Here is a 21211-nt window from a genome sequence, read left to right as displayed (position 1 = left end):
AGTGTAACGGCTTTCAACAGGAAACTGTACATGTACAAAACCAGAGAATTTGACTGTTTATAGCACCTGTTTACTCCTATGGTTAAACCAGTTTGGGTTTAAGACTTTGATTTCCCATTATACTTTTGCTGGATGATGGAACTATAAATACAAAACAGGTGAAATTCATTGATGTGACAAGGTGCTGAGAAGGGTCATGTAATAGTCAGCCCACAAAGACCAGATTGCAGGAATGAGACCAAAATTTGGAATGGTGACTAAAACCAGCTTGTGGTTGAATCCCTTATCCCATCTGGGATCATCTGCTATCCTTTAGCTGGGATTTGAAGTCCCTGGGAGTTGGGCATCTAGTTATAATTCATGCCCATCTGCTTTGGACATTGATTTACACAACTATTTGCTAGGAGGCAGGGGCAAGCAGTAGTGGGTTTGCTGGATTCTATTTGTGTCTCTGTGAGTAGCATGTCACCCAGTACTATAGTTTACAGTTTTGGAACACTTCCTTTTGAATTACTTGGTAGGCTGAGAAACAGAACATCAGGCTTGCAGCTCTTAGCAACGCTGGTCCTCTTCCCAGCACGCTCAGTAACAAGGATACAAAGCACAAAACCTCCAGCAGCTAGCAGAAGAGGTGTTATTCGAGCTGTCCCGAAGCAGCGGGAGGTCAGAGAGGGGGGCAGTCTCCCCCACCACATGCGTGGCAACACCGTCCCGTTCCCGAAAGGATTCTGTCACCGTGACTACCTCTCTCATACACACCTGCGAGCCTCGGAACACTTCAGCAGGCCCCATGATTAGAGCCTACTCCAGGGTGGCTGAAAACCGAGGAGATGCCACCGCACCCCCCTCGAGGGACGTCGAGGTCCAGGCCCAGGTCTCTTTCCTCTTCTCCCCTTCCCCCCCCGCCACCGCTCGCCCTCGATCGATAGCTCTGCGCTTGGCAGCGCAGGCCTTAGCTGGGCCTTGCCTCTCCCTTCGGTCCCGGATCAGCCCTCTTTGTCCCCACCCTTCCCGCCCATCGATATCTCGGCGCTCGCCCCGCCCTTTGCCAGGCTCTACCGCGCCCGGGCCGCGGAGCGGGTGGGATCCTGTTTTCCCTGCTGCTGGAGGACACGCATCTCCTGCCTAGGCGCTGAGGTGAGGCTCGGCCGCCCGCCTCAGGGCTAGCGGCCCCTCTGGGGCGGGACCGGGGCGACAAAGGCCGCTCCTCTGGCGGTCGGCGGGAGAGCTAAGCCCCACCCCTTTCCCTGCGTGCCCCCTGTCCCGGCCGCGCGAGGGGCAACGGGCCCGGCGCGTGCTGCTCCCTGCGCCTGCGCAGGCTGCCCCCGCCCGGGGCGAGGCGGCGGGTACCGTGGGGTGCGGGCCGCCGCGCTAGCCTTGTCTGCCGCCCGCGGCTTGGTGTTTCTGGTTCGCCACCCGACTTCACCTTCCGCAGCAGAGGCGCGAACAGGCCTCTCTGTCCTCCCCCGCCCTGCCCCGTGTGGGGCCTTCGGGCACCGGCCGGGACACGCACGGCGCTGCCGGCTGCGCGGGCGCCGCATGCAGTGTGGCGAGACGTGGGCCCCGTCCTTCCCGGGGCCGCGGCGTGGGCACCCGCTGGGCCGTGGAGGGGACAGGAAGGGAGTGGGGTGAAGCCGTGCCGCCAGCCCGACGCCGCTGCCCGTGTTTGTTTCAGGAAGCCGCGAAGGACGATGCCGCTCCCACGCTGTTCTCCCCCGCGTTTCGTCCCTGCGAGGCGGCCGTGCCCCGCGCTGATGCGCTGCTGCTGAAACCGGGGAGCGAGCGCTGTCCGTCAGCGGCCGGGCCGCCATGGCATCCGGCTGCCCGCCGCCCTTCGGTGACCCGGCAGAAATGAGGGAAGGCTTTTTGTGCCCGCTTTGCCTGAAGGACCTCCAGTCTTTCTATCAGCTTCAGTCGCACTACGAAGAAGAGCATTCAAGTGAGGACAGAGACGTCAAAGGACAGCTCCGAAGTAAGAGGCATGACAGCTGTTCTAATGCGTTCATTTTTGCTGTGCAAAATTGTGTACAACCAAAGCTGCTCGTTATGGGAGCTCTCTCAAAATGTCTAAGAATACTAAAAGATTAATTGAAGTGATTTAGAAGCTAGACATGGCGTTCCATTTCTCTATAAATTAATTTAGGCCGAGGCCTAATTTTTATGTTATTCCTGATATGTTCAATAAGTAAATTCTAAAGCAGGCACTTAAAAGACATCACTCTTCAAACGTCTGATTTTATGCATGATTTTTATTATAGGCTTTTTGGGTTTTTTTTTTGTTTGTTTTTATCTGAAAAATTATTTATACTGTAACACACATGAATTCCCAAGAATTACCTGAAGACCTTACAGAATATGGGGAATATCTGGTATTTGCCAGATACCAGTTCATTAATCCCTTGTTTTGACAGTAGATAATTAAGGAAGGTTGTTGGTGGGAAAAGATGGAAAAGAATGCGGGTGGTAGAGCTGGCAGTAGATGCTGAGAGTGTCCCAGGGTCGTGTGATGGATTACCTTACTAGAGTTTGAAAAATCCCTTTGAATTCTGTTTAACTAAAATATTTACCTTTCTTTACCCCCCTTGTGTACACAGTGTCATTTTACATTGAGAGAAAAATGTGCAAAAAGTGGTGATAAAAAATTCAGTGTGTTCCCTGCAAAAATCTTTCTGGTTTTGTTTTATTACACTAGCGATAGTGATCTGGCACTGTTGAATTTTTACAGACACCCCCCCCCCCCCCCCCGCGCTTTCTTTTCCCCCAAGATTCATGATTAGTACTTCAGAAGTCTCTTTTGTCAGTGAAAAGCTTGTGTTAACAAGCCTATCTTAAGGGTAGCACAGCTGAATATTTCATGAATCTTTAAGTTGCTTTCCATCAGACTGGCTACCTTTTGGATCTTAGCACTGCTGTTTGTGGATAGTGAAGGTAGACTGGTCAGTATTGGCAGTCATGTTCTCATCATGGGTACAGTGCTGAATCACAGATGCTTCTGTGGAAGTGTTTAAACTAGAACAACAATATGGTTTTCATTGTGATAAGAGGAAAGAAAACAACAACTTAGGCTTAGTAAGGTTTCCCAAATGCTTCTTTCATTTAATACAAAACACGTGCATTTTGATTTTGCTCTCTCTAGTGTTCTTTTAATCTAAAGTAGTATACTGTGACTTATCAGGCTTTCATGTGTGTTCCTGTGTACAGGATGTTGGTTTTGTCTGCTTACTTTCTGCCCTAGTTACTCATTTCAAGGTCTATCCAGTGAAGTCCCTTCTAGAAGAAGGAAGGCCAGCATCACCTATTTAAATTACCTAAAACCTGAATTAGTTTTAGGGACTAGTATTCAAACAGTGCGTCACAAGTGGTTGCACAGCTGTGCTGAACTCCAGCTGTCCTAATTGTGGAGTTCTAGAAGCACTTAAAAATCACCTTATTACTTTGGTTGAGTCATACTGAGGTGGTTAAGTTTGACTTAAATGGCAAACAAGGTTATGAAGTTTGTTGGAAAAGCTTTTATGTCTGTGGCAAAGCCATGAGGCATCCCTACTTCTTTTGGAGTATGTCAGACTTTCAAAGTCTCGAGTGCAAATATATTTTCTATTTAGATAGTGTAAACTTCACTTAAGAAACTGCAGTGTCTAGCTGGCATTTGCTATGCTGGCTTGAGAGTAGTTGGGGGGAGGGGAAATACTGTTTCTTAGATGATGTTACAATGCTAGCAAAGCCCTTGCCAACCTCACACAGTTCTGTTGAGAAGAGTGTTTTATATCACTGAGTGTCATTTAGGGAGGTAGTGTAACTTCAGCAGCTGAAAAACTATTAGGAATTATATCTGCATGAGGGGCCTGCTGGCACAGCCCTCGTGGCTGAAGCTCCGGGGAACAGACTCCAAGTAAGATCAAGGTGGAGGTTCCAGTGTTTTGGACACTAAGAAAAATAAAAATATGAAAGAACATGCTAACCCATGGTTCCCAGCAGCTTGTTAGAAAGCTTGATGTATAAAAGATGTAGTTCAAGGAGATACCGAATGTGTTTGGCAAGAAAAGTACTGCCCTCAAATTCTGCTAGCATCCAGAGAGGAACACAGCTTCAAGAGCAATAAAAGCTCTGAAGTTTCCAGTTCCTTGATTGTGGTTTTTTTTTTGGCCCAGGAGACTACCCTCCTCTCACTAGCATTCATATGAGATAATGCAGTGGGCTGTTTAGTACTTCTGAAATTATTTAGATGTACTAGCACACTGAAATTCTAGTTTGTAGTTTGTTCAACACTTACTTTGTTGCACATCCTTGAATCCTAAGAAAATCATTGGGAATTAAGATATTATCTGTATGATGTCCCAGAATGCTGTGAAAGGCGGTCCCATAGTTTAAGATGGCTTACTCTTTTACAGTGAAGTCCCTGAATGGAATGTCTAAAACTACTGTTTTGTAATTAGGACGTCAGCACTACTTTACGACAGATAACAAAGAGCATTTCATGTCATCTGTGATTCTCTGAGCCGCATTCTGGTTCTAAACAGAACATGTTGAGGATAAACTTGTCATCGAGGAAAAACACTTGTGCTAAAAGATAAGGAATATTCCATACTGCTTTCATGGAACAAATATTTGGTGGTTACCTGCCATGTTTGATAACTTGGGTTTATCTTTTTCAGATCTAGTCCAGAAGGCCAAAAGAGCAAAGAAGAAATTGCTGAAACAAGGAGGAGATGACAGAACTGATTCTGGATCTCAGGAACGATATGAGTCCTTCAGCTATGGTGGAGTAGATCCATACATGTGGGAGCCCCAGGAAGTAGGTAGGAGAGCTAGAAAGTGATAACTTTTTATCTTAAGTGGAAGAGTGCTACAGTATTGCTGAAATTGCATAGGAATGTGTCTGTATTGCATCTGATACACTGTAGCATGGGGTTATGGTTTGCCTATTGATTTTGTGCAGCCTGCCTACATTGTGTGGGGTGATGGGAAAAATGCAGATAAGTATAGAATCAGTACCCCAACTAATCTTGAGAGCAGGATAGCTATTTGTCATTTCATTGTGCCTGAGCGGTTGAGACCTGCTGGTTTTGTGTTTACCTTTGTGCATCTAGCTTCATTGAGGTGTTCTGCAACCATCTTGTGGCCCTCTACAAAACAGATAAACCACTAATTAAAAATTAAATTATAGCTATATAAAATCTCCAGCTTTTGGGCTACACTTAAAGTGGTTGTTAGTTTACATGTCTGACAAAAAGCTTGTTCATTGATTTAAACTTTCAGCTCTTTCCTTGGATTTGAGGTGTAGATTATCTCTCATTAAAAAAGAGGTTTACTTTTAGGAAAAAAAAAAAGGGGTGAAAAAAACAAAACAAAAAACCCCCAACCTCAAGCCCACCCCTCTGAATATAAATCTACATTAGTAGAATTTCAAGGATAAGTTGACTGAGCCTGCAATTACAAATACTGGTACTTGAAATTTCCTCTATTACTGAAATATTATGGTTATTTTCAGGAGGAGGAAGCAGCATTTATCTCTGCTGGATCCTGGAAAATTGTCCATGTGCTGCTGACAGACTAGGGCTTGGTCCTTTGGGTCTGCAGAGTCTCAGTTCTGCAGATGATTATACTTTTGACCTTGTAACTATTTCAGCAGCAATCATAGTATAAATATTAGCTAAGAATGAATTGAGGCAATGAACTAGTGGAAGGTTTCTGAACATTAGTGAGAACTGTTTTCTGAAAGATGAAGGAGAAGATGAACCTTATGTATTTTAGGATGGGATTTGGTAAGTTTGTGAAAGGGACTGTGTGATGTCTTCAAAGCAGTGGCTGAATTCAGTTACCCAGAGGGGCTCCTTTCATTCCTGTGAATTCAGCTTTGGAGGTTTTTTGGTTATTTCATTAGCCAATGTGAAGTGTAAGAAGTGAGATTCTTACACTTACATAGGTAGTATCAAAAAGCAACATCTGGTTTTGTGTTCTACCAGACAGAAGAAAGACTGATTTTTTTTTTTTTTTTTTTTTTTTTTTTTTTTTTTTTTTTAAATTTTGTCTGTAACTTTTGATTTTTAATACCTGACTCATCTTACTCGGGAAAGGATCAAAACTTAAACTTGAAACCAGTGTTCTTGAGTATGAATTGTACATTTCTTAAATAGATGCTATATTGTTCTTTTGTATACTTGGTGATCAGTTTTCTGTAAATCTGAACTGTCATCAAGGAATTGATTCAAACCCGTAAAGGTAGAAGAATGATCAGAAGTCTGAAAGAGAAATTGCTGTTGCATAGACCTCCAGTAATCATTAGACGTGCCTCTTCCCTTTGTTCAACATGTAGCCAGGAAACTAAAGGGAGTGGTTTTGAAAGTACTACTAGTTGATAATAGCTTCCCAAATGTAACTGAGAGATGAAGAGGGGGGAAAAAAAAAAATTGTTGCAGATGTTTTCTTTAAGGTAGTGCCTGCTGTTTTGTGTGGTAGAAATATACTGTCTATTGATAGCCTGTTCCATACAGAACAACCTGAGTGACTATGAAAACTTTCTGCTATCTTTCCCAGGTGCTATGAGAAGCCATCTTTCTGATTTCAAGAAACACCGAGCAGCGAGGATTGATCACTACGTAGTTGAAGTCAATAAGTTAATAATCAGGTTAGAAAAGGTAAATTTGCTGCTTTTTAATATTCCAGCCTTCTGAATGTTTCCTAGATGAAAAAATTATATTTTAGTATGAAGTGTGCCCATTTATCTAGCAGCGCACTTTATAAAGGATATTAAACTCTGACTCTCTTAACACATTGTTCTTTTCCTTTTTTTTTTAATCCTTGAGTTCTGTGCTTGGTCTGACCCTGTACTGTGGGTATGATTTCTGTTTCTATACACTATTTTCACCATCTTTTACTTTACTCAATTTCTCCCTAATGTTTTTGTCATGATTCTTCCAGCTTCTTGTTATTCAAAATCTACCAATGGTATACTTACATTTTGTCTCAGATGCAATAATGTTGGATGCTGTAAGGATTTGTACAGGTTTGGCAGTCATTGTTTAGCACTACTTGTGTGAATATGGTATTAGAAATAAATAGTAAAGTTGCAGGAATCTGGTGCAAAACAGGCTGAGACTTTTATCTCTCAAATCCCAGGTTTCTTTTCCTTGTTGGGCTGGGTCATGTTGGGTGTTTTTCTTGCAAAAGTACAATTTTCTTGAATGTTTTGTTTATCTTCTACTAGCTTACATCGTTTGACAGAACAAACACTGAGTCAGCCAAAATAAGAGGTTGGTGTGAGCTTACCTCAGACTATTTGCTCCTATAGTTTAACCAGCTGATGAATTAATTGCATGAATATCTTACGCTGTATGTATTATCTCCCCTCTTGCCCAATCACAGCGATAGAGAAGTCTGTTGTGCCTTGGGTCAGTGATCAGGATGTTCCGTTCTGCCCAGACTGTGGCAATAAGTTCAGTATTCGAAACAGACGTCACCACTGCCGCCTTTGTGGGTCTATTATGTGCAAGAAGTGCATGGAACTTGTCAGTCTTCCTTTAGCAAGTAAGTACAGTGTGTGGTGTTAATTCCTTGTTTCCTTAGCTCACTCAGGGTGCTAACCGCACCCTGGCTTTTTTGCCATTAGAAAAAAAGCTGCTGGTAATATTCTGCCTGTGCAGAAAACTTGGTCCTTAATGTGTCATTCAGCTTCATACAAACACTTGTCTATGAAACAGAATAAGAAGAATGATTTCTCCATTCTTTGTCTCTTCCTTCTTCAGATTTGGAAGTGTTACATAACACTGAAAAAGTTACTAGAAGTAGTAGTAGTATACACTACTAGTAAATATACTAGTCTTCTATTGTACTGAGTACCGTAACTATGAAGGTATTAACTTTAGGAAACATAACTGCCATGGTTCTTGACATTTAAAACTACTGTGGATAGTTCAAATCTTGCCCATGTTTGTTCAAATGCTGACATTAAGGAAATCATCCACCCTTTGAATCTTGATTTCCTCGTGCCATGCATTGGAGAGGAGACTGTATTTTCTGTGGAATTAAATGACATTAACTGTGCTTTTTCAAGTGTTCAAGCACAAAACAGGGACAGCATTAACATACCTGTCTTCCACACACTATTCTATAACTATGCAAGCTCTGAAGTAAGAATGCTTCTAGGCATAAGCAAAGTAGGTGGTTCTCAGCAATCTGCTCTGTATCTGCTTTTAGAATGGAGCAGGTTTTACAGTGAAGACCCAAATTCTGACTTTCAGTCTTAGTTGTTATGGGTTCCTTGCATTTCTTTCAGCAAACTGTTTCAACTTGGTTTTCTAATATTACCTGAATGTAAACTTTCTGTTAACACAAATTAATTGCACTTTGCTAAAATCTGTTGGCTTCTCCAGTCACTGTAAAATTACCTGTGTATAATTTTTAGGCAAACTCACTAGTGCCAGCAAAGAGGCCTTGGGTTCTCATACTAGCCCGAACTCCTCACCTAATAGTGTCCATGGCTCCCGCCGTGGCAGCATTAGCAGTATAAGCAGTGTGAGCTCAGTTCTGGATGAGAAGGATGATGACCGAATCCGTTGTTGTCAGCACTGCAAAGATACCCTGTTGAAAAGAGAACAACAGATTGATGAGAGAGAATATACTCCAGAGATTGTGAAACTCTATGAGGTAAATCAAACTCTTTGCTGCTTTCATCCTGGGTGTATATATCTGGAGTTGTCACTGCTTAACTCTTGGCTTTTTATCTCATGTTTATGACTTAATACTCACTCGTGTTAGAATAGACTCTGTTGGGTGCTTATGCCATGTAACAAAGATCTATCTGAAATAATGGAGCCAGTTGCCATATAGTATTTATATCCCACGATAACTTCAACATAATTTTAAGATACATCTTCATTCTCATCATCTGGAACTAATAGTTCTGAGATGCCTTTCTCTTTAAAACTGTGAACTATGTTAGCCGGGATTCCTCAGAACAATTCTTGTTTAAGCCAATGATATGCTGTGCACTTTGATGGGCTGCACAATAGGGAGTGTGGGAGCTATAGGACTCAGTGTTGTCAGCACTGTTCTCTCATTGATGGTAAATGCTTTTTTGAACCATCCATATCAATCAACAGCGTATGGCTGTAACTCTTATTCAAATATGCTTTGGAAGCAGGTACTGATAGTGATCAGGTATCTTTTCAGTAGTCTGCTAACTAGTTTCAGAGTCTGCAACCCCCCCATGTTAGTATTAATGGGCGTTTCTGTTGGTGCTCTTTGTGAAGGGATTTAAGGCTAGAAGTTGTCCAAGTCATCCATTAAAATAGCTTCTGAATTCAAAATTTACCTTGCAGGGGTACAGGGAGTTTTTCTCTGTTCCTGACCATGCCCTCAGTGTTCTGAAGATAACTGGAGTGTCTTCTAATCCTGAATAGTTAAATGACTTTCATCATAGTTAACTCTGAATGTGCAGAGACAGCATGAATGGTTTATGGCAGCATGTTCTTGCATTAGTGTTCCAATATAAATTATTTTTCTTTTAATATATTTTGTTTTAAACAAGAAACTCCGACTCTGCATGGAGAAAGTTGACCAGAAGGCACCAGAATACATAAGGATGGCAGAATCACTAAAGTAAGACCCATTCGCTGATTTTGTTTATGAATATATGTATTTTTTTTCCTCCACGAAAGTGTGGGAAGGAATAAAGTGGCATGCTAAGGCTGCAAGAGTGTGTAAATTACAAGAAAAAGTAGGGTAAGATTAGCTGTTGTCTTTTGGATGCTCTTCAAACAAAGTAGTACTGAATTAATTATTAATGGTAACATTGCGTACAGTGAAATAGTCTGATTCATTTGTTTTTAAAGCCACTTTCCAGTGAGGCGCCACTGTCATATGTTGACATGTCATCTTTGCAAAAAGGAAGTAAAAGGCTACATAGAATTCTTGTGTCAATGAGCCTCTTGGAAAATGTTGAAGTAGGATATTGCTGCCCTCAGCTGGACGGTATGGCTTCCAAGTAGTGCCAGCAGTAAGGGATTGTTTGAATACTTCTCATCTGTTCTTGTATGAAGCAAGACACCTTCACCTCACAGTTTTTCTAAATCTAGCTGGCCTCCCCTGTCCTGCAGCAGATTCACATATCACACTTTCGTGCATAGTTTCTTGTGGTAGTATTCTCTCACTGGGATAACTTAGATCTCTCTAGCTGTATCTGCAGGAGGTTGTCAGGTTGTACTTCTGGCTTGTATAGTAGAGGAATACTCAAACTGGTCTTTGACTATGAAGCATGTACATTTGGGAAGTTAAAGGTAACAGATATTTCTGTGTATGTCCGTTAGATCAGTTTTGTTACACTGAATGACAGCCTATTTTTTCTAAAACCATCAGTTTTTGTAAAAACACATGTACCAAAAGGAAGAAAAAAGTATAGAAGGTAAAAAACATGCTAAGTTATTACTGCTTTTTGTCATGACTTCATGAGAGCTGATGTTACGTGGCTTGACAACTGGAGAAAAGTAAAAATATGAATGTCATGGATAATGAAAGCACATGTCAGAAAACAACAGACTTCTTACTGATGAAATCAAAGATTTCTGAGTAGTAGCAAGTTCCAGAAACTGAAATCATACGGATAGTGAAGTTGCTTTTGAGAGTGATTTGAGGTAAAAGATCTTATCTTTTATACTTGTGATGTAAAAGCAGAGGGAAGCTAAAAAGTGGTGAAGTCTTCCCTGTAAATCCTAATTTGTTTTATCAATAAATGTGAGATTCTAATAAAGTGCATATAATTGTTTGTGTCCCCGTGTGGACAATCGGTTCTTAACATCTTAAATATTATACCCATCTGGGGTTGTAGGCTTTTGCTTTCTGACAAACATTAATAGAGATAACTATTTTACTTTAATGGTATAGTTACTTATTGGTAAGTCTCTGTCTTTTCTGCACCCAATCACTTGAGGAAAAACAACACAAAATAAATGTACTTAGCAAAGTGGCATTATTGTGTCAAAATACAATTTCTCCTATAATAGTAATAATACAATCATAAATAAAATGATCTTCTATGAAATGTTCATGTTCACAAGATGATCGTCATTTTCCACTTCTGTCACAAAAAAAGGTTTTTTTTAAACACAATGAGCTTGGAATAAAATAATTCAACCCCTTTAGTGTTAGCTATTCTTACTACTGTTGAATCTTGGTCATCTTGGCATAACTTCTAGTGTTGTCTGTATTGTTAGTTGTATGCGTGACTTGCAATAAAATTTTATTTCGTAGTGCTGGAGAGACAACCTACAATCTTGAACATGCCAATGATTTGAGGGTGGAGATTCAAAAAGTATATGAATTTATAGATGCCTTAAGGTAAAAGATCTCTCTCTCCCTTCCCCCCAGCATGTGTGTCTCTCTCTCTCTCACGACTTCTCTGTAGTTTTTCTCAACTGTTGGTGTTTATTTTTGTGTAGCATATACCTGCTTATTCATATGGATAATCAATTTGCCTGCTCAGTTGTAAAGAGCATGTGAAAAGGTAGATGCTGTTCCTGTGCACCATCAATTTCTAATTATTCTTCCAGCCTTAAAAATAATGCATTCCTTTGCAGTGGAAATGACTAAACACAGAGGAAACATAGTGGCACTTTTTTTTTTTCCCAAAGGAAAAAAAAAGGTGAAAAAGGTGGGAGTGGAAAGTGTTATAACTTGTAATATCTAAAATAGTTTACCTAAAAGAACATCAGAAAAATTTTACCCAATATTGCGTCTCTCCCCTTCTGTTGCATTTTTGTTGGCCCTTGTGTTTGAACTGATGAGGCTGTATGTTTGCTTTGATTCAGTAAGAAGATTTTGAGTCTAGGCTTGCATGAAGATCCCCAACCTCATCCTAAAACCCTACAACTTCAGAGAATGATAAGATATTCAGCTACACTTTTTGTTCAGGTAAATGGAGCATATGTTATGAGCTGAATGTAAATTTTATATAGCGTTCTCTTTTGCCAGGCATCCCCATGGTTTGAAACAATTTTGACAGGAGGTTTAGTTTTATACGTTTTCTGTAGTTCCCTTAATGAGTTATGGTAGCCTTAAATGAGCTAGCTTGAATACAGATAGTGTAGTCAGAGCATCACTGAGCTTAGGGACATAAGGCAACATGTGAATCTTGGCTTTGTCTCTTGCTGAGGTGTGAACCTAGCTAGCAGTATAGTTATGGCAGCAAAGATGTGCTCAGACTTGCAGCAGTGACTGCAGTTTAGAATTAACTTTTATTTGTTTGTGGGGTGTTCTGTTGGTGCTTGCTCTCTTTGCAAGTACTTGGAAAAACTTGCTGAATGCCCACAAGCAACACTGTTAATATTTTAATTTTTTCCAGGAAAAACTGCTTGGCCTTATGTCCCTGCCAACCAAAGATCAGTATGAAGAATTGAAGAAGAGAAGACTGCATATGGTAAGACAGGTTAAGATCTGTTACATCATGTATCAGGGTCCCCTTCAAAGGCTCAAGCCTAGTAGCTGTGTGTGTATGAATAGTTGCCTTTAACACAGGATTTCAGTTTTTAATTTTTTTAATGCATATCATTCCATAGCCTGTTTTTCAGGGATTCATGTAACCGTTATTGTATTCTATGCAGAACATAAGTAGGTGTGTACTGAGCAGCTGAACACTTCTAGAAACCAGCTGTACTTAGCTGCATATTCTGTTTCTGCTGCTGTGCGTGCAGAGCAAGCCATAAACTAAGTATGTTAGTTTACATGGATTTTCAGATTGCATCCTGGAGTTCATTTGCACAAGTAGAATTTGGAGACTTCTCTTGGTGGTGAAAAAGGACATATTAGAATAAGGATGCCTCTTCAGAGAGGTTTTGTTTCAGTTAGGAGGGAGGACATCACTAATTGTAAACCAAACCAGCTTTATCTTGAGGTAAAAGTTGAGAAATAAGAACTGTTGCACTCCAAAGATAATGATATCAGTGACCTTTAATGCTGATGTTCTATTACAAATGTCTGATATAGTCAGATACAATTCCTGTCCAAATCAATCTAGACCACTCTTTGCACAGTTGCATTAGGCATTTTATTCCTCTATATAAAGCACTGTCACTGCTCCTACTTGCCCTCAAGTTTGTAGAGGCAGATGTCACAGGACTTTGATCTATATTGTCACAAACAAACTGAAGTGAAGCATTTGGGTAACATTATGAAAATAAGCATTTTCTGCAAAGTAACCAAAAATGCAGCTGATCCCTTTCAGTGACAGCCAGCGATGTCTAAGATCAGCTAACTTCTTGTACCTATGGATATTTAGAACAGAATTTTTCAAGCTCATAGTATTCTCTTACTACGTGTTCTTTGTTATAGGTGGCTCTTGAAACACATGGAAAACAAGAGGAAAGGCAGAAAGACTTTCTCTGCAGATCTGCAGCTGTAGTTAATGGTGATGCAACTCACCTGAAAAAAGGAATAGTCAGGAAATCTGAAGGCTGGTTACCTACATCTAGCATATCAAGAGAGAGTGAGATAGCAGACCCACTTCTTCAGCAGATTGACAATATCACATCCTTTATTAAGCAAGCAAAGGCAGCTAATAGGATAGACGAGGTCCATATGTTGCGAGAGAACCTGAGGCAGCTTCAGGATGAATATGATCAACAACAAACTCTGAAAGCTATTGAGCTTTCTAAAAAACAAGCAGAAGAGGAAGAGATGCAGAGGGAGGAACTTCAGGTCCTTCGTGAAAAAGAGTGGGAAAGAGAACACCACAAATTCATGTCTCTGTATTCAAGGACACACTCCTTAGACTTCAGAGAAGTCAAGCAGCATCAGCATGAAGTTGCAAAAGAGAATCAGAACTTGACAGCGCATGCATTGGATCTGGATATTACTCGGCTCAAATGGGACCCAAGTTTTGAAACTCCTGCTGTTGAGCAGCTGCCAGCTAAAGAGCACTTGATCTTCACACTCAAACCCCAGAATGTCCCACAGTGTGACAAAGACCAAGATCAGACAGCCTGTCTAAACCCCTTCGAAGATGAAGCAGACACCCCTCAGTTAGAGGAAGATCCTGCTAACCCATTTGCCAAAGACACTTCTCCAATGGTTTCTTTCTCTAACACAGCTCTGCAGAGTGACAAAAAAGAATATAATCCATTTGAAAATGAGGAGCATGAACAAACTAATGGAGCACCTGGCAGTACTTCAAACCCTTTTGAAGAGGATGAAAATCCATTTCAAAAACCTGGAGGCAGTTGGAATTCTGGGAATCCATTTGAAGAGGGATCCTCTACCAATCCCTTTGAAGTGGAGGATGGCAATGAGATTTCTGGAGAGGAGGCTATAGAGGAAGAGCTGCTTCTCCAACAGATAGATAATATCAAAGCTTATATATTTGATGCCAAACATAGTGGACGAATGGATGAGGTAGAGGTACTGACAGAGAACTTAAAGGAATTGAAGCGCACATTAGCAAAGCAGAAGGAGAAATCTAACTGCTGAAGCAGCAATAGGGCTATGTAATAATTATTTTAAGTCTGCTGTTAAATATGGGAAGGTGGAACAGGTGCTTATAAACAGGAGTACAGATCACAAGGGAATTGGGAGACTCTTGACTTTTATGCACTTTCAGTTAGGGATTTCCACTACTACTCAGTCTTGAAGAAAGAATTATTGAGGTATGCTGCTGGTCTCAAACGCTTATACTAAGAAATTTTAAAATAACTTGTTACAACACTTTTTTAATGTTAACTGGTCTTATTGTGTGCTTATTTTGGTCAAAGTGATTAAGTGCTAATAGGGAACTATGATTTGAGAATTGTTGCAATGTTGGTTTGCCATCTTCCCCCTTTCTGTTGTAGTATTGGCCTTTCAAGTGGGGCTTTGACTAAAGAGAGATTAAAACTTTTCTGAAACTCCTGCATCCTCTGATAATGACACAGCGCAGTGTTACAGGCTAGCTTAATTGTCTAATGGTGTTATGAGAAAGTGCTGTTAAAAGGCTCTTGTGTTCTTTGAGGTGCAGAATATACATTCTTGCATGCTAATACATAAAAGGGATTTTTAAGACTGAGAATAACTTTATAACTGATCTTAATGCGTAACTTTTTAATGTGTTTATAAAAATTCCCAAGTAAAATTTGCATGCTGTCTCCTCGTCACTTTTAGTTTCCCATTTGCTCTGAGCACAAAGTACAGCGTAATAGAGTGCGCCATGCTGGCTTGAGAGACCTGCTTGTGAGGGAACAAGCATCTACTCATTTCCAGGGAAATAAGCATCAGGCTAGCATCATTTCAAACTATAAAATAAAGGGTGAGCCTCCAATTCCTGATTATTTTATGGAATCCACACATTCCTTTAAATTCTCTGGGTGACAAAATGATCATGTTTGTCATATTTCTGAGACTGGAACCCTCTTTTTGTAGCAAGGAACAAAAGTCTTGTTTACAATGGAGAGCTGAAGTGCTACTGAACTGGAATTCTGTGAAAGCTGGGAGACAAAGTCTGTGGCTGTGATAGTGCCAAATGGCAATTCTCTTTCATATTTGATTCCCCTCAGACGTTATGAGAATCAGGCATGTCTGTCTTGAATTAGAAGCTCCAAATTGGAGTAATTTGTGATCCTGAGGTCCAGGGGGGGATGGGCAGCACCTGTGATGCAGGAGAGCTTAGAGCTGGACTTGTGAAGATTGGTATCAGAAATGTAGGGTCACTTTGGGGTGAGGGCAGCCTGTATCTTTGTGAAAGATGGAGCCTGAGCTGCTTTGATTTTTATCTTTGAAAGGCAGAGGTCCATCATCAGGGATCAGTGTTTGAAAGGGTGGTAGGGAGGAGTTAGTCTAAAGGGTGTATTTATTTAAAGCTGAAATAGCAGAAAATCAGGCAAATCACACTGTAGAGTACTAATACTGGGCTTATTCAGAAGTGTAAACTTTTATGTAATGGGACAAGTCTAAAAGACTATGTCCCTGATAATATATATTAGCATAGCTGTAGCCCAAGCATTGCATTGTATTTTAGACACACAAATAATTATGCTACCTAAAGAGCAGGAACTCTAGTTGTATTTTGCTGTAAGTAAGTGGAGGTAGGGACTTGTGGAACTGTTGTTTAAAAAAAAACAAACCACCTATAGCCTCACTTAATAGCACTAGTAATTGATCAAAATAACTTAGAGCAGCCAGTTAAGGACTGCTGATGTTCTTACTGTAGCCTATATCTGAAGTTGAAAGGTGTCCAGGTTGTTTGAGTCCCTGAGTGTTATTTTGCACCAAGTGAAATGATGAACAGACCATTCTGAAAGGTTGTAAACTAACAAAACATGCACTGTGGCACCAGATTAACAAAGGCAGCAAAAAATAAATGGTAAGCATATATATATGCTAAGCATAATCCCTGGAATTGTTTGTTTTAACAGAAGTAGTATAAGGTAGTTATTTAAGACAGATTTGTATGCTAGTCAAGAGAATTTCTCCCTGCACTGTAACCCAAAGCTGCTTTTGGTATCAATATGAAAAAAATGTTTCAGTGGCTTCAGCTTTTACATTTAAAAAGTGTTTTTTCCTTGTTGCAACTATCCTGTGTTGTATTTTCAGTCTAATACACTAATAATTAAAGTATCCTTATTGTACATGTAATGTATTTTTAGAAGCACATAACAGATTAGCATACCTCATGATCTTTGTCAGTGTTAAATGTGATAGACTCAACATGTGATGCTAAAGTCATCTCCAAAGCGAAGACCTTATGCTGGTATTTGGACTGCTGTGAGGCTCACAAGGCACAATGGAATTAAGACATCTTAACCATAAAGCTCAATTACTAACTAGCATTGACTTTTGTTAAAATTGCATGCACTACTCTGGAAACTTTGTAAATGGAGATGAAATAAAACAACATGTTTATTTTGTGCTGTGTTCGTCCTTGACAGTTTTTGCGGTACACTTGTGTTGTTGTAAAATTTTGTACTTGACCATTAGCTCAGAAATGCTGAAACACAGTTCTACAGTAATTTGCATATATAAACCTGACTTAAACGTATGTGCAATTACCAATTTCTTAGCAATATAGTACAATGTGTCATCTGTTTATATACTATTATAGGTATAGTGTAACTGTTCAGTGAGGCAGAAGCTATGATGATTTAGAAGGCTTTTTTGACCATGTGCAGGGAGCAGGAGTGTTTGAGGTAACAGGAGTTATATAGTAGCAGGACTGGACTTTGAAACATAATGGACTTGCTGGCTAGAATTTGCTGGAAGTTGATAAACCTAGACACAGTTCTCCTTTGTATGGCTGCTTTTTAAAGGAAGGCTGTTCAGGGAATTGTCTTACATTTTAAGAGTAGCTTAAACTTTTTTGAAGGACAATAAAGGTAATTGTAAAGCCTATCTTTCAAATACCAACTTAACAAGATCTCCTTTACTGCAGATACTCTTGACTTGATCAGTGCTTCTCAGAGCTGCACTATCAGCTGTAAATGAGATTTTTAACTGTTTGAGTGGTAACTAAGAAAATTCAGCATGTAGCTTAAGCCTGGACTTAGATCATAATTTGGCTGTCTTCAGTTAGTACAAGATAAAGTGGTGTAAAAGTGTTCCTGCTCATTTCCATAAATTGTGGAATTCTGTGCTGCTTCTAAGATAAATTAATCTGTTAGGTTAGTCTCTCTAGCCCAAAGCAAACATGACCTTGTTTTTGCCATAACCTAATACATGCAGGCATGAGTAGGAAATAGGGCTCTAGTCATTCTGTCTTGTTTTCCTTTTACACAGTGTTGAGTGTAGTGCTTGGTAAAACTGGCACCAAAAAAGCTGTGTTTTAAACTTATATTTATTTTTTCACTGCATTTATTCTAGTTGTAGCTGTAAGACAACTCGGGAGACAAGGCTGTCTGTATTATATGAACTTTCTTGTTCCTGTTTCCAGGAGCTGTTACCTCTTGTCTCTCACTGAAGTACCTTGATCATCCAACCCTGAGGAAAAACAACTGCATGATTTCAGATGTCAGGCTGATGCTTCATTTTTCATAGCAGCTTTATATTTTCCCCTCATCTCTTTAGGCAGTGGCACAAGAGCAGGGCAGGGAACTTGGCCTTCAATTTCACACATGCATTCTCGCAGATGATACTTCTTGGGCCCAAAAGTTGCTGGATGTGAGAGTTTTTTCCTTTCTCCTTCTTCTTTTTCAAGCGTCTCTCTAGAAAAGAGACCTGTTCATTACTATTAGAAGCCTGAGTGACATTTCTTCTCCCTTCCCTGGACCCAGTTTACTGAAAAGATGGATTTACAGTTCCTAGTTTGTGGACTTCACCTAGCTGATGTCAATTTTGTCTGGGAAAAGTGGTATTTCCTTTTCAAACTGACAAAAGTTTGCAGGGCTTGCATTATGATGTATGCTAGACTGCATGTTAGCTGCTTCTTACTTACTTGCTTTTCCCCAAGATTTTTTTAATGTGCTCCGTTATCTCTTTGTTGGTTTTGTCTTCCACGTCAACCAGAACTTGTTCTCCATTGTCTGTCAAGAAAGATTTGTGACAGTACCTGAAACAGTACCCCTTCCTTACCACATGCTCTTTCACAGTAGCTGCAAAGGTGCTTTGAACACATGGAACTAAGACATCTGCTTCTCCACTACAGTTGATGTACAATGTTATGATTCAATAGGCTTTTCCTACTTAAAAAAAGTCTTCACCTAGGACAACTCTAGGACAGCTGCCACAAGTGTGAGGCGGTGGGGGTGAGCACAGGGTCTTTGCTAACACATAAAGTCTCTTTTCTAAACAAGCACCCTTCTGCCCCCTTCCCAGGCATGATGGGAAAAAACCGTCGTGAAAAAACGTGAAAACCGTCGCTGCTCGACGGCTCCTGCAGACCAATCTGCTCGGGGGAAGCTCCGTTCAGGGAGGGACAGGGGCCCCGAGCGCCCGCTCCCGGCGGCACCTACCCAGGTAGAACCGGAGGAAGGGCGAGGGGGTCATGTTCCTGAAGAGCATGATCTGCACCCAGGGGTTCTTGTACTGGATCTGGGGGATGTTGAAAAACACAAACTTTCTGGAAAGAAAGAGAAGAAAAACACACAAAACGCAAGTCGACATGTCTCTAAGGATGGCGCAACACCCCCCGAGCCGAGACGTCTCTGAGAAAGGCGCAGACAGCCCCGCGCTTGCGCGACGCACCCGGGCTCACCTCGCTCCCTCGCTCAGCTCTCCTGCCGTGTTGTAGTTCACGGTCATGACCTTCACCGAGCTCTTGAAGATGACGTCGCCCTGGCTGAGATACTGCAGCGTCCGCCTGATGGGGAAGCGGCCTTTCATCGGCATGGCGGCGGCCTGGGCCCGTCTCCGCCGCCGGGCGGAAATGGCGGGAGGCACCGCCCCGCGCCGGGAGCGGCGGGAGCCGTAGTTCCCTCAGCATCCGCGAGGCTCCGCGGGCGGGGCAGGCGGCGGGGGGGCAGCGCCGGTCCGCGCAGCCCAGCGCCCTGTGCGCGGGGCAGGGTCCGCTCTGCCGGGGGGAGCGGCGAGGGCAGCGCCTTGCGGTGGCTGAGCCTGCAGGCCGTGGTGCCTCCACGGGTCTCCCAGCTGATTCTCCTGCTCTCCTTAAGAGATCCGGAAGGTTCAAAGATGGTGCACAAAGCCAGATGTCTTTTTTTCATCACTATTTTCCAGTTCATCTGAGAGCCTGCCATTATGAGTTGCATTTTGCAGATTAGCAACGTTTCTGTGACTGTGTGCTCAGCACGTGTGTTCAAGAGAAGGCTGCCTGGGTTTGAGGCAGCGATCCTACGCCACGCACCAAGGCCTGGTTCAGGATGTCCCTGAGCTGTGAACTGCTGAAGACTACGAGAGTGCTGGGGCACGTTTGCTCATTCTTGCCCTTGTCCCCATCCCCGGGCAGCCACTCTTGGCTAGTGTCTCAAAAAGTAAATTGGGCTGATGCTATTAATATAAGGAAGTCAAAACTACTCCAAATCAAGTATTTTGGAGGCAAAAGTAGTAAGGGTGAAATTAAGGTACACACAGGTATCATCTTGTGACAGCTAAAGCAGGACAAAAAGCTAGTTAGTAGCAATTTAAGGGAAGTAAAAGGGTTGGAAGATGAACTAAAAGAAAGGCTGCAACTCCTCGCCCTGGGAAAAAAACCCCAACAAACCAGCCTACAAAAAAACAAAGAAAAAGATGCTCACATGCAATATTTTTACTTCATTTTTGTTGTTTCCCTTTGTTGTAACATTGTATCTTGATGCAAAAATTAAAATTCTGAAACATGCTATTAGAAAGTTTTTTTTTTTTACTTTTTCACTATTACTTTCATTTAAGCGCCTAAAGAAACATAAAAAGCAACTCAAATTAATACATTATTTGGCACAGCATGAATGAATGTACGTTTTTTGTCTGTAACAAGCCAGACAGCTCTGCCAAATGCCAAAAACCACATTTTGTGCTGAAGAAAAATTTGCCTTAATGTGTGAGTTCATGCCACAGGATATACAAATGCTCTGAAACATTTCCTACATTAAATCCTGTCAATTTGCACTGATCTTGACTAGTAATACCCTTCTGGGCTCCTGTCATTTCTTTTCTAGATGCTCTACAGGTAGACTAACAAATTGAATGCTCTACTGTGTGGACACAAGTTCAACTGGCAGAGGATCAACCTTTCAGACTTAGGCAACAAAACCTCCTACTTCACAGTAGGTCTCAAAATGAAAAGGACCTTTTTTCCATGCATGTTTTTCTTGTAGGCACCTGAATTTGACAACAGAAATCTAAAGTTCGATTACCCTCATTTCTGCTAACTGAAAGTTCTCTAAGTTAAGTAAGTTGTACAGTTTCTAACAGCAGCAATATGAAATGATGTTAACTATTGTAGCTTCTCTATATAAATACATGCGGTGCATCTCAACCATGTTATATATAAACATGGAGGATGCATTTACTGTTTGGAATAAAGTCCAAGTTCATTACCTCTGTCATAAAGTATGTGTGAAGGGAATTAAAAAAAGACCCAATGCATCACCTTAATTTAAAAACTGTGGAACAGGAAGGAGGTACCAGAAAAAAGTAAACATGAAGCATTGTGTATTAATAGCTAATTATCTATCTATCTCCTAAAACAATGGAGAACAACAGAAGGCTAAAGAAAGTGAATGAAAACCTTTAGGAAAACATCCTTCTCCTAGATGTAGCTCCCTGTTGTCAGTAAGGTTCATGGGATTTATATTGAGTCTTAGACCTGGTTAAATCACTCATAGGTAAT

The 21211-nt window shown here is 41.3% G+C and overlaps 2 protein-coding genes across 2 annotated transcripts; one reads left to right on the top strand and one right to left on the bottom strand.

The window, feature by feature from the left end:
- Positions 1 to 1709: 1709 nt before the first annotated feature.
- On the top strand, positions 1710 to 14454 carry RBSN (rabenosyn, RAB effector; the record flags this gene model as incomplete). The annotated part of the gene is made up of 11 exons (XM_082004485.1): positions 1710 to 1972; positions 4653 to 4796; positions 6535 to 6635; positions 7205 to 7250; positions 7363 to 7524; positions 8402 to 8643; positions 9527 to 9597; positions 11245 to 11331; positions 11802 to 11904; positions 12335 to 12409; positions 13321 to 14454. Exons 1-11 carry the CDS (start codon positions 1810 to 1812, stop codon positions 14452 to 14454), a joined length of 2328 nt encoding a protein of 775 aa, XP_081860611.1. The 5' UTR covers positions 1710 to 1809.
- Positions 14455 to 17836: 3382 nt separating this feature from the next.
- On the bottom strand, positions 17837 to 19275 carry MRPS25 (mitochondrial ribosomal protein S25; the record flags this gene model as incomplete). The annotated part of the gene is made up of 4 exons (XM_082004430.1): positions 17837 to 18152; positions 18383 to 18470; positions 18900 to 19006; positions 19142 to 19275. The coding sequence occupies 4 exons, from the start codon at positions 19273 to 19275 to the stop codon at positions 17960 to 17962; spliced, it is 522 nt and encodes a 173-aa protein (XP_081860556.1). The 3' UTR covers positions 17837 to 17959.
- Between the last annotated feature and the right edge of the window lie 1936 nt (positions 19276 to 21211).

This window comes from Phaethon aethereus (genome assembly GCF_964289735.1).
Source record: "Phaethon aethereus genome assembly, chromosome: 11".
Lineage (NCBI taxonomy): Eukaryota > Metazoa > Chordata > Aves > Phaethontiformes > Phaethontidae > Phaethon > Phaethon aethereus.
The sequence above is the reverse complement of the archived record's forward strand: the minus strand, read 5'-3'. Positions and strand labels throughout refer to the sequence as shown.